General features: G+C 40.8%; 1 protein-coding gene across 1 annotated transcript in view; it reads right to left on the reverse strand.

The window, feature by feature from the left end:
• Positions 1-1,529: 1,529 nt before the first annotated feature.
• LOC140234924 (RNA-binding protein Nova-1-like) overlaps positions 1,530-14,522 on the reverse strand; it is a 108,330-nt gene continuing 95,337 nt past the window's right edge. Inside the window, exon 4 of the mRNA XM_072314967.1 lies at positions 1,530-8,326. Coding sequence (XP_072171068.1) covers positions 7,145-8,326 — 1,182 coding nt within the window. The 3' untranslated portion in view covers positions 1,530-7,144. The remainder of the gene's footprint in view (positions 8,327-14,522) is intronic.

The following is a 14,522-nucleotide window of genomic DNA, read 5'->3' on the forward strand; positions in this document are numbered from 1 at the left end:
TTAAACCTCTCAGTTCCATCAGCAACATGCCACACCAACAGAGTCAATAAGATTTTTGGATGTTGATACCGAGAGGTTTAACCTGTTACCTGAATCCTCCTCCTCCTTCTACGCCCCCTTCATCCTGGCCCACCCCTCTCCCCGCCAAATCAACATCAACATAATTTGTCCTCTGCATTCATTACCTCACCATCCTTTCAGGCTTATTCAGGGCAAGGTATGTGGTATGCCGGTTAAGCAAGCACTGAGCGTGCACGTACAAGATTGAACACTCTTCTTTTAATTAGCTAAGCAGATGAGGAAAGTCCATCTGCGCTTCTGAGCACGCACCCCCTCCCCTTCTCCTTTTACTCCATTCTTGGGCATTCAAAACTACATTTCAAATGCAGCATCACTCCAGCTCTGTTGAACTGGTCAGTATCCCCTTACTTCTGGTAGTCCAGGAATCCTCTCCCCCCTTGTTTTATCAGTGGAGGCCGGGGATGAGTACTGATTACAAAGACGTATGTGTGATGAATTGAGAATTCCCAAATCTGAGCGCCTGACGGTTTCATAGCCAGACATATGTCGCTCCCTTCTCCCCATCCCTACTCTCCAAATAAAGAAAGAAGAAAAAAACAAACAAACAAACAAACAAACACAACAAAATGTGGATGGGAGGATGAGAAGAAAACATGATGTGTTTGAAACACATCACTTGCCTTCTGGTTTGGTTTGTTTTGTTTTGTTTTGTTTTGTTTTGTTTTTTGAGGGAATGGATACCACCCAGTTATTCAGTGTTGGCTCCACTGCTGCCCCCTGCCCGTCTTCACCTCTTCTTCCTACCTCTCTTTCCTGGGCCACCGAAAGACAGGACTGAATTAGTACACGCCCAGCTACTTCATGCCCTCATCCGCTCATCCCACAGGGGTAAATGTTCCAGGTGAGAGGAAACACCGGCAAAGAGAGAGGGGGCATAAAGCACAAGCACTGGTCTTTAGACAATGAAATGAGATAACTGAGAGTGGTGGTGGTGGTGGTGGGGGTGGGGGGACAGGCGGGGCCATACATGACAGTGTGCAGTTCAAGCAGCTGAAAGGTGAAGGGGTTGGTTGGAAACCATGATGGTATTAGTGCCTGGTAATTGGAGGAGGGGGCAGAGTACAACACTTATGACTCCATGGAATAATTATTCATGGATCTTGAACTAGAGAGACCATGTGGTTAAACATTTGCTTTCCACTATGGAATACACCTTCACCAGGTATTAGATCTGGAGGTAAAAAATGATTTTCAAGCTGATGGAAGAAAAAAAAAAACTATATTAACATGATGGCTTGCATTGACAAAGACCCTTTCCTTTTGAGTCCATTGGGTATCTTTTTATCAGGTTTTAGTCACAGCATTGAACTTGTGTATTTTAATAATGTGGTAAGATGTGAGTCAAAACAGGACAGTCAACCCTGTGTGTAATTATCATGCAATGCCTAGAAATGTACACAACTCGGCGAGAAGAGGTCAAATGACACACACAGACACATGAAGATGGATTTGAGGAAAAAAAGAGAGCAACGATGTTTTATAAATGCAATGTGGTTTAAAGAACATATGTAGATGATGGGTAAATGGCTCATGTACAAGTGCTCAGAAAAAAAAAAATCAAGAGAACAAAAAGGAAAATTAAACAATGGGTGATTGGCTAGCAGTTGAATGCTAGAAACGGTGCTAGCTACATGGAAATTGGTAGTAAATCCAAGCATGAAAGCAAACGTTCCTGAACTGCATTTCCTCACTTTATAACAAACATAACTAGTCTCTGAAAATGGAGCTCCAATGGGCTCATCTAAATTCACAAGTAACTGAAAGAAGGAAAAAAATAACATGGAGAGACTTAACAGAAAGACCTAAATAATCACCTTCATACAATATCCATGTGCAAATGGCTGACACACTAAAACATAACATATATAATAAACCACTTACTCTTTTTTTTTTCAATATCTTGATACTACTATCTTACTTCAAAATACAATGTTTTATAAGACAATCCCACTAAAGATAGAATTCTAATACATGTATACACACAATAATCGACTCTGAAAATTTGTCACAAAATATCCCATTTATCTTCAATTTTCTTAATGTCATAGCACCCATCTTTTTTTCCATTTTTTATGAGTTTCTTGAAGAAAGCTGTTTATTACCTCCCCTGGACGTAATATATTTCCTACTCTTATCATCAAAGATACAAACGATATAATCTTAATCACAAAGTTACCATCATACAAGTATAAATTACAAAACTTCATCTCTGGCTAGTTATAAAAATGCTTTCTCAGTCATTTATACGATACAAATTAAAGGTGAATTCATAAGCTCTCCTCGAGACAAAATCGGTGGATTGTTTTTCCATGATTGGGTAAAAGAATTTACCTCACTTGCACCATTTTACACTCATGATCAAAAAGTACCTACTACCACACATCAAACAGTAAATGAAAAAAAAAAGTTCATGAGGTTAACAAAAGTCATTTTACCCCAAGTACACTGATTCAGGATCGTTTGACAAGTGAAACGCCTGTGCATGCTTTCACTCGGCATACTCTTCTAAAACTTCTAGTACATTTTGAAAAGAAAAAATAAATAGGCACTTGGCTTTCTCTTCTCTTGTTCCACTTGATACAAAGTCAAAAACTTACTCGGATATTCTGTTGCACACATGAAGATGCATAATTTTAGAGAGCACGACAATCCCAACACCGGATCTCCCTTGAATTACACTGCTGTAAAACAAAACAATTGCAGTATCTTTATGGCTCATAAAATGAAAAGAAAAAGCAAAGAAATTCATTTTCTTTGAAAACAAGGTGTGAATCAAATATTACACTCGCCTTCAAGTCTTGATTTAGTATCCTTTTCTCCCCTTTTTTCTCCCTATTTCTTTTTTTTAACATATCAGGAGGCAGTGTAACTGAATGGAAACCTCAGGAAGTGTTATTATCATGATCATGCACCAATCACATCTCCATTCATGACAATATGAAATGATTCAACACGTCACTGACATATATTAGTACCTTTAACTCTCTACATTGTTCGCACGTAATTAACAGCTCCATATCTGGTCCATATTCAATTCTTGCCGGACACATGTGATAACTTTGCCCCGTCAGCATTCTAAATTCCTAGAAAACACAATGTTCCTTTTTCTCTCCCGTAACTGACAAATGCTCGTCTTTGATTTTGCATCTCTGAGTAGTTTTCCTAAGCATACTGGATAAGGAGCATGTCGAGAGGAAAAAAAAAGCAACAATCTGATGTTAGTGTCTATCGTATTTCAAGTACAATCTACGACACTACAGCCAGGTAACAAATTGCTCTAAGCACATGACACTGCCTGCCGTCACTTTTATCTATGGAACAAAAAAACACACAAAAGAATAAACAAGATGGCACCTGGAAGATACTTATAAGTTTTTCACGACTACGGTTCTCTTTAGACATACAATAACTCTTGGAAGATTGCCAACATCTCGAAAAATGTTCACTTTGGTATACGTGTGGTACAAACAAAAAATCAAAGGTGTTCTCATTAGTCGATACATGGTGGTGCAGGATTTTTGACCTCTCCCTCTTGTTCTGTTCTAATTTTTTTTTTCTTGCAGAACGTAGCAATACAACATGAGATTGAAAGGGAAAATGGGTTAGTAATGTGGAAGCATCCAAAAAAAAAAAAAAAGAAGAATAGAAGTAAAGGAAGTGCATGACACACAAGACAATATGATAACACATCATAAAAGGGTCATAATAACGTCAGACAAACTGAAGGTGGAGGATGAAGCATGGGGGAAAAAAAACACACCCCAGGTCTGGACAGCATCAACACTCAGCAAAAATGCCTGTCAATGATTCACCCCACACTCCCTGTGGATCATTTACAGGTTTTTTCATTAAGCCCACGTAACCGATTATCCTTTATGAAGTGCGTGGAAATCAACCGCCTATCCTCGCTATACGGCAACTAGAGTTGGGCGGTGAAGGATGCAAAGAATTCCACTCTGTCGCGGGACACACACTGAAGCTTTAGAGGGGAGGGGAACGGGGGCTGGATGAGATAGCTTTTAACCCCTTCTCTGTCAGTTTCTGAGCTCCTCATAGACTGGTCATGAGATTTACCAGGTACCTACAGTTCACTGGTGAAGTGATCACAGTCTCATAAATGCTGCCTTGTGCCAACATTTAGAGAAAATGTTAAAATATGTGAAGAAAGATGAAGAACAAAGCATAATGCTTGTTTAAAACTCTGAACAGATAGCAACAATTCTTGGAGGCTGTAATGTTTGATGAAATTGCACTGATTCCCTTTCCTGTATTTCTTTCTTGTTTTTCATTCCATTTTTGGTTCATTCGAATCTCAAATTTGCCAAAACACAGATGAGACTCAATGAGGCATTTCAGGCATGTTCGTTTGTTTTTTCATGAGCATCTATCTCAAGGTATATCCTCAGTGGTTAACTCTTTGCATCCAACACATTGACATGTACATGCACCGTGAAATAAGCATTAAGCATGAACACATACGCGTACCATTGCCACAAGCAGTAGATCATTCTCTTGACACCGGATAACAACAGCGTTTTCCGTCATCAAGCAGAGGTGTGTGCATATCATGGACAACTACAAGGTGCTATAATATACCGTATCAATGTACTGAAGAATTCGTTAGGCAGGACAATGACTTGTGAAAAACGTGAGGGGAAAGACTGTATACAGTTAATGTAGCTTACATTGATGCTGTTTGGAAGGATATTCAAAAGAAAGAACTGACTGACATACAAATAAAATACTAATGGAACACAAGATGTCTGAGGGGGAAAAAAAAGAGAAGAAACTGCTTTGTTTCTGTGAGCCAGAACACTTATACGAGGAAATCATGATCTAATGATAAAAACAAAAGTGAATATACAGAGTCAACAACATGCATGTATTGTTTTTGTCATTTCATCTAAAATTTATTCATAGAAATACTCGCTATACATGAGAGAGAGAGAAAAAAACCCAGAGCAACAAAATGCAATATAATTCTCTGTTGGTCATAAATGCCTCCTGATGGTATAATAAATGCTTTGATATTTATGAAAATACTGAAATAGTGACATATTGAGAAAGGAGAGAAAAAAAGCAATGAAAAAAAAAGCATTTATAGGAAGTATGACAGACTGTTAAGAATATAATGTATTAACCTAAACAATACAAGCTAAATAATCAGTTGCCCCTGACGAGATTACATGTACCATTGATGAGCCCAGTGGGGAAAAAAATGTTCCAAGTAGTAGTACTACATAGGCTTGGATGATTACACTTTATGCAGCATATGCATACTGAGCTGTTAACACACAGAGACAAATGCAGATTAATCAAAATCACATGACAGTAATGAAAGCTGGGTGAAAAAAAAACACAAAAATCAAAATCGAAAACCAAATTGATAGCATGTATCTTGACTGTCCATACTGGGTTCAATTTGTCAAGCACAGCGAAGACATACAGGTAAAAAGTAGGGTGTGTCTATTCCGCTTTTCTTGGCACTTGGGGACACAATAATAGAGATTCTTGCATTGAGTTCAGGAAGCGACATGATTTGAATAAGAACAAAGAGCTTGGAAGGTGGTGTAGAAGGTACAATGAGCCCCCTCAAGTTGGGTGTGGATGAAACCTCTCCTTTTGGGAGGACAAAACAAAACATACGTGAATAGGTCTGAGAACAAAAATTAAGTGCTCGGAGAATAAAATAATGTCTGAAATGTCGGTAAGCATGTCTGAGTGAGATCGAGGAGGAAGACGCGGTCCCCTTTCTTTTTTTTTTTACATTTTGGGGTGTGTTTTGTTATTTGCGAGTTGTTGCGGCGGCTTGTGAGGGGATATGTGGGAGTGTGAAGACACAGATGTGGAGTTTGGGGGGAATATCTGTCCAGTTAGGGGATGCCAGCATGCAATGTTAATACAACCCGTGGTTGACTCTCAGAGTTTTTGACAGCCAATGAGCGACAGTGAGCGAAGTGTGGTGTATGGATCCACTGCTGCCTGCATGCCTTCCCTACTTTTATCCCCTGCATGTCTTCTGCTAATTACAGCAAACCTCACCATGGATCTCGAGTCCAAACTCACTCTGATGGGGACCTCGGAGGCAACCGTTGCGCTTCTAAGAAGCATCAAATCTATCTGCTGAAGTTATCTACCGCTACATGAAAGAGTTGTACCATAATAATATATTTCTACAATGAAGAGTGATGAAAAAATTTCAATAAATTAATTGGCAGATGACAACACCTGTGTCATAAAATTTGTGATAGATTTGGATCTTCAATATGTTCCTTCCCATCCTAGTCACTAATCACTACAATAATCAAAGTAAAGCACCATATTGCGCAGTCCCAGCTGTGGATGACCTCAGAACATCATATCAAATGTCACCACCAAGACAGAAAATCAAATACATTTCTGGGAAGAATTTCTGATCGAGAAAGAATCAACAAAAGGTACAAATATCACATCATAATCTGTTTCTCTCAATAGTCGAAGGAAGCATCAATCAAACACAAGTGACATGTACAACATGTGAATACTTACACTACTACTGTGTCTATGCACTCTTCCCATCACAAGTCAACTGCACGTCCAAAATATACTTCTGGGCGGGATCTTCGAGCAGCACAAGTATTCAAATAATTACAAATATAATCACAGTGCATAATGTCTGACGAGGAAAGAGGGAATCAAGACACAGGCAACAAAACATGTGGGACTGAGAGAATTTCTTGTAATCATTTTTCGTTCCTCTTGGTCTCACGTAAAGCGGCGAGTCTCTGTCCTTGTCCGAAAGAGTCAAATCCTCGCTGATCACCTTTGAACAATTAAAAGAAAGACCTCATTTTTTCCCCCTATTTTTTCCCCTGTCACAACAACTGTGATATCATGGACTAAAAACATGCCTATCTAAGATAAATGTAAATGTCTCTTCACAAGGCACACTTCCTTGTCATACAATCATTATCTTTTTTTTGTTTAATTGTAAATCTTGATAATCCCAAGATGCTTTGGTGAAATAGAAAGATTTAGAGTGATGATGAGTGAGGCACAACTCGTCCTTCTCCTTTCTCCTCCTTTAAGTGGTGCCTTTCAAGGCTCGATTCTGCTCCTCCTGGGCCACTCGCTGCATGATGAGAAAGTGTGCATTCTGGGCTGCCGTCACCGGACCTGTTATCGTTACCCGTCGGTTCCTTGTGCCCGGAACGTACTCATTCTTTTTGGAGATCTGAATTTTGGCCCCTGTTAAATTTTGGAATTCTACCAGCGTCTTGCCTCCCTTCCCTAGGATGGCCCCCACTAGCGTTTCCGGCACCTCGCTCTCGAGGATGGACTCCTTCTGTGGGTCAGCGGTCATGGCAAAGCCGCCCATCGAGGGGAAGCCGGCGATGGTGGCGCCGAGTGGCATCATGGGTAATCCAGGCACAATGGCTTCTTGAGCAGCACCGGGGATGGCGAGGGTGCCCACCGCAGAGCTTCCGTTGGTAGAGAAGGGCGTCTCGGCGGTACTGGTTGGTGAGGGACTGGACAGAGTTGTTTTGCTGGAAGGACTGATGGTGGTGCCGCCGACTTGGTAAGATCCGAGCAGCCCTGAGGAAAACATTTGAGGAGCAGATTGGATTGGAGCTGTTGCACCGAGCAGCGGGCTCGTGGCCCCAAGACTGCCAGGGAGACTGCCTATAGAGGAGAGGCCCTGATAGCCATATGCCGCCAGGTTGGTCATGGCAGTGTTAATTACTGAGGTATCGGCCGTGCTGTGCGTGGGGGCAGATATGCTGGTGGGGACGCGGGGACTCACCATCATGGAAGGTATGGTGAGTCCACCCCCGACCATGGGATGCTGGAGCGCTGTTGCTGTTGGCAGTCCCTGGCCAGTTGTAGCCACCTGTGGTTTGCCCATGGCCGCCGCCGCCGCGGCAGCGGCCGCCAGATTGGAAGCGACTGCCGGGGACACTCCCTCAGCGAAAGGAGAACCTGTGGGATTGGCATTGGCCACTGGACCTGTGATGGTAGCATAGCTGAGGTTATTACAACTACCACTCTGTGGATCCTCCTGGATCTTGGTGATGATGAAAGACGTTGCCTTCTTGTTGTTGTCCCCCTCCCCGGATATCGTGATGACTCGTTCCGACAGAGTGATGCCGTCCGACTTCTGTGATATCTGGACTCTGGAACCACTCTGCTCCATGATCGACTTGATCATGGTTCCACCCTTACCTATGATGAGACCAGCTGTGCTGTTGGGCACCACCACCTTCACCTGCAGATGAGAAAGCAGAAAGAGGGAACATTGCGATGAGGTATACAGCAGCAGTCAGCTGATCTTGGTGAGCAGTAGGCCTTTCTCATTAAAACTGCACAAAATTTGCTCGGAATTACCATTTCTTTCTCCAAATGAATACCTATGTTGTTAGACAAACTCACATTTAAAAGTTAATACTGATACAATCAACAGCCATAAACCATCTCTCGATGCATCAACGCCCTTCCCTCCCCCTTCCAAAAAAAAAAAAAAAAAAAAAGGAGGAAAAATGATGACTACGCACCCTAAAGATGGTGACATGTGTATGTAGGACTATACATTTCTATAAGGCATATTCTTTCCACCATGTCCTCCCTCCCTCTCTCTTTTCCATATCTTGGGATAATTCTTCTCCTTCTTTGATCACATTTACACACACACACACACACACACTCTCTCTCTCTCTCTCTCTCTCTATGCAATCTGTGGCTCCATCTTTGTCTATCTCTGCCTCGACGATGACTACGTGGGCCTACTGGACTTCCAAGGATTGCGCCCATGTACTTTTGGTGACCTAATCCCATACTTTGCCCCACCGTGAATCCGGTGTTTGTAGATTCTCTGATTACATTCCTACACGCCTCTTGTCGCGGGGAAAATTGGCTTAACAGCAATGCTCATGGCTTCCAAATTAAAGAGAAAAAAGAGACAGACAGACAGACAGTGAGAGGGGAAGAGAGACAAAAATAGAGGGAAGGAGAAGGAAAAGAAGAAGAAGAAGAAAGAAAAGGCTTTGTCTCATCAACTTGCCACATGGCACCTTCAATCGATTTGGCTTGCATGCCAATACAATTCTTGTTTTACCTCGTTTTACCTCCAGATTTCCATATTCAAGCAGTTATACACACATAAACACACACACAAACAGCAACACAAACAGCCAAACAAAAATGCATATTGCAAGAGTGGACATTTTTGCATGACCAGAAACCAGCACAAAAATAAAAAGATGTCAATTATTTTTTTTTGCATGTCCTATGTTCCACTAATGAATGTCTTGATTTTGCGAAATTCATAACACACGAAATTCATCTTACATGGCCGAGCGCTAAAAAATACTCACGCGTACATATCTACTAACAGTAAATGGAAAGGCAAAGACTTTCCTTTGCAGGTGATTCCCCCCACCCCATTTTCCCCCCAGCAAATGGTGATTGAAACTGGCAGTCAGTAACAATCAGTACATGTATTAAATTACAGATCACTAGTAAGATCACTAGTAAGCATGGAGACATGTCATCAATAAGAGGCCCTGGATTTCATTCAAGTTTTGCTGAAGGGAAATTTCAGTCCACAATCGAGTTGGCTGCAATACTATAAAATCAAATAAGGAAACGCCAAAGTTTCACTTAGAAATAAACGAATAGAAAGTTAAGGAATTTCATATTTACGAGTGTTCCTAATTCTATGAAAAGGTCATACAAACCACCTTGTTAATCATATTTTCTACGAAGCAATGCACGGGAAGATACATTTTCTTTGTTCTAAATTGCTCAGTTGGCACCAGTAACACATCAACTGCAGCTTATCTCTTGAGATAAAATTATGAAACATAAGTCTTCAGTTCTTCTTCCAGTTCTTGGCTAGAGGGCTAACATAAATGCTTTCACTTTGAACCCTGCTTGAAATTGACCGCAACATCCAAAAATTACTTCTGTCCAACATGGCTAAAGGAACGATGTTGAAATATAGAATACTGATGAAAATATAAAATGAAATGATGTGGTCACAACCAAAGTGAATACCAAAGGCAGAATTTCAAAGAGCTGATACATGCAGTGCTTCAGAGCAACCCTCCCCCCCCCAAAAAAAAAAAATTAAAAAGTAAAATAAAGAACAAACAAACAAACAAACCCAAACCCAACTAATCTGCTACATATCTTTGACTGTGGAAACTGTACATTCTCCTTGCCGATCTTGGCCATGTCATGGTGGTGTTTTATTGATTTTTCACTTGCACCAGTCTGACGATTCCCTCGTTCTTGATGGGGGAGGGGGGGGGGGTTGGGGATGGGTGGGTGTCAAGATAGAGAATTTTATATCTAGGACAAAGTGTCTTCCAGGGTTACATTAAAAAAAAATACTTAACACATACACACACACATACACATATAAAGAAAATACAGAAAGTATATCTCATAGCCCCCCAATGAAACTGAGGGGCTGTAACTCAATTTGTCAGAGAAATAAATCATATTGCTATTGATGGATTAAGAACTCAGCCGCTACACAAAAGGGGTCCGCAAACTGATTCCACCCAGAGAGTCATTAGGTGCCCAACTGGCATTGAAAGAGAAACAGGACACTGAAGTGGCTCACTGCCTTTCAAAATGCTGATTATTTATCTGCTCTTTTATCATTCTCACGACAATTAGATACTAAATTCACTGAATATTGATAAAACTGATGAAATACCACGATGACACCATGATTGATTATGATACAGAAGTTCACCTATGAAGATCCAATTTCTTGCTTCTTTTATTTGATCATGATTGTGTTTGATACTGATTTAATATACATATATACATTTCAGCTTTGTGCATCAATCATGAAGTATGCATGTGGAAGGGAAACATAAAAAAACATCCAACTTTCATTCAGATGAGAGAGCTACGATAATTCTTTCTGTTTTCAATTTCTCAATTTCATTAAGTGACAGCCATAAAGAATTCATTTCACTGAAGGCCCCATGAAGAAAAGATGTCGGTGACAGAAAGGATAATTCCGCACTACAAATCGAATAAGTCATCAAACAGATATACATTCATTAGCAAAAACAGATAGCATGCCCTGTGCAGTACTATGCGTTTCCCCTTAGTGGCTACAGACTTTCTGCTACATGACGACCACTATGGTACAAGCAGCAGAAACATTTAAATCCCTCTCTCTCTCCCTCACGTCAAAGGAATCACCCCTTTTGTGCTGCTGACAATCAAGTATAATTTGCAGTTGCCATCCCACAGGTACCCTGTGGCACTGCATAATGAATCCATTATGGACGTCACTCATTTAATCTGGAATGATCATTAACGTCACTGCCATAAAGACAAAACGAAAAACAAAATGATGATGATTAGCAGTATTTGGCCTTACATGCAGGAAGAAGAGGGAGAGAGAGCGTGAGAGAGGGAGAGAGAGCGGAAGCCATTATGACTTGTGTGGAAGCAGAACACCTTGTGTTGTCCGTGGAAACGTGGTCATTTGGCACAGCATTTGACTAATTTTGGAATGGAATCTGGGTGTCTGATGGCAATGCACTTTGCGCCAGCACAACTCGCGGTTTGGCCAATGTGGGAAACTAAATGGAAGGGTGCACTCCCGCCCTACATGACTGATGGCAGAAAGGAAATGGAGCTGGGAAAAAACAATGGAGCTGTGTACATCACAAAACACAGTACAAAAACATCAACAAAAACATGTGACAGAGAAAGTTAATCACCAATAGACACTTGCCGCAATGAAATAGGAGCTTTAACAAAATAATTTAACAAAAATGTATTTCTGAGAATACAAGGGGAATGATAGTCTTTTTATGGCAAGTCTCAGAATTCATACTTGCCGCTGAGTGGACAAGGCATCTTACATTTGCTGTTAAGTGTATACACTGCTCGTCAAGTGGATCTAATGAATTTGGAGTATGTGAGAGTTCCTATTATACTCCAAAAATATGCCTCCCACCCCTAGTGTGTTTACGCTGACAGTACTAAAATGAAAGGAGAGTGTACTTTTGGTATGACGCTTAAATTGCAACAGGGCAAATACAGTGTAATTCAGTTTTTTTTTTTTTCAGGCAAGCTACATTTGTACTACCCTAGATAGCCCTGCTTGTCTGACTCAAGAGTTATACACTAGACCCTCAGATGCTTAACATCTCAAGTAGCCAGCTCAGCGTTTCAGCTTTTCTGCTCTGGATGACATTGATAAACTTCCAGGTCATGAGACCCTGATGTACAAGCATTAGATATCAGATCAGAATAAAACTATTACATATCCCCATCATCTCCCACCCCCCCCCCCCCCACTACCATCATCATCATTATTATCATCACCAAGTCTCTTTGGAGCCCATCAAACACATGGCTCTAAAATTGCAGTTTTTGATGACAAATGGAGGGCATAAAGTATACGCATACAACCACACCCCCCCCCCCCATTACAAAAATAACAAGACAGAGAGATAATCACTGCTAGAAAAAGCAAAACAAAAACACAAGCATCAAAAATGGGTAGAAGCTTGAGTGACAGCAGATAAAAGAAAGTGGTGTGAATATCTTGCTTTGTTTTGTTTTTGTTTTTGTTTTTGTTTTACATCAAAAAGTCCATCTTTCTTGGTACAGTATCCCCCAAGAGGAGAAATCTAGGAAAGAAGGTTGTGATGTTGCTGATAATCATACTGGTGGTACTCCCCTTTCACTTTGTACATGTTGATGTTTTCTCGTCTTTCTGAAAGACAATTGTGCTCACATAACTCTATTCAGGATAAGTGCTGTAAAGTTGCCCTGTAGTGACAGGGGTTATGGGGTTGACTGGGAGGAGGTTCCTGCAACGCTCAGCAAATTTGATTTGCCAATGCCAGGACAATTATGTTCAGTTGGGCTAGCAATACGACGGCTAATTACTCATTCAGATAAGTGGGAAAATATTTCTAACAGAGGTCTAGGAAGGCACAATTTCGCTTAATTCACGGTGATATCTACGATGTGGGACACATTCAGGTGAACAGCGTGCAGGATATCATATGAACCACTTCGTCCCGTTGTAGTTTCTGCACATGTTGAAGGGGAGCTGCATGTGATTATATAAATCGAGAAGCCCCACCTTCCCGTAAATTGGCGAAGGTAATGAGTGTGTGTATCCAAGAGGGACACATGAGAGAAGGACCGCAATAAATCTGGATCTGAGTGATGGATGAAACATTAAATCTCAGAAACACTCCCAAGTGCGCAGCACGGATTCATTATCTCCTGTTTACGCGAGCATGACCAGCAAAGGGGGAGGGGTAGGGGGTGATTGTGGAGCGGCACTGAGACCATTATTATTCGAGAGTCATCCTTGCCAGTTTAATGCCTGAAAAATCTTTGTTTTTTTCTTCTTCTTTCTTTCATCCTGGAGTTGATTACACGGAAAAGGGCTGCGAGAGCTTTCGCGGAAAATTGCTCATAAATCAAGGAGGATTGTTTGAAGGGTGCTGCCAAAAAGTCTGGGTCACGTTACCACCATCTGCTCGCATACGGCGCAAGAACCAATGCTACCCATTCGCCTCCATCCCACGAGAATGGGTACATCTCCAGTTTTTGCTGATATTATGCACAAATTACAATGTTTACTTGTCTCAAACGAACCACCTACAGATTGTCATTACATTCAGTTTATATACATGCAATAAACCTTGCAATTAAAACTAATTAATCAACAACTTGACAACGGACTAACCAGACCAGAAACATAAAAATGAAAAAAAAAAAAGTTGACATATAAGTACTTGCATACAAAGAAAAGGAGAGGACAGGGAGAAAATGTTACAACAAAGTTACACAGTATCGCAAGTCCTCAGTCATTCACACCATTTTCAATTCTAATCTTGCAAGGTTCCCACTCAGCAAATTATACAGCTCTCTCTTACTCGTTGAAGATAAAAAGACAATGATTTAAAAATCAAGTTAGTTTGATGTGAACAGGAAGGTTTGCACCATACTGTTGTCAACTTGAAATCTAGCAAAGATGAATTTGTCTTGGGGCCCCCCCCCTTTCATTATCCTTGTAGCTGCAACGTACCTGAACACAAAAAAACTATCTGCATATTGTTCGCATAAACACAATTTTATGTTCATGCATTAGATGAAATTTGATTGTACCATCATACAGTATCTGCATCACAGAGTTCGCATTGGCAAAAATTTCCTGTTTTGTCCCACACCCCCCTCAAAAAAAAAAAAAAAAACCAAGCTGAAGGCTCAGAAGAGTTATGATAATCAGAACATAATTTTGCGAGAAGCAGTAGAAACTTTCATCAGAGTGATCCGTAATAAAAGGGATTCATCATTCATAAATCTCCATATGGTGAAGAACACTAATTTTCTGGGCATCATAAATCATTGCATCACTAATTTCCAGTCTCGAGAAAGCAAGTTCTGTCTTTGGAAAGAAGAGT

This window comes from Diadema setosum, chromosome 1 (genome assembly GCF_964275005.1).
Source record: "Diadema setosum chromosome 1, eeDiaSeto1, whole genome shotgun sequence".
Lineage (NCBI taxonomy): Eukaryota > Metazoa > Echinodermata > Echinoidea > Diadematoida > Diadematidae > Diadema > Diadema setosum.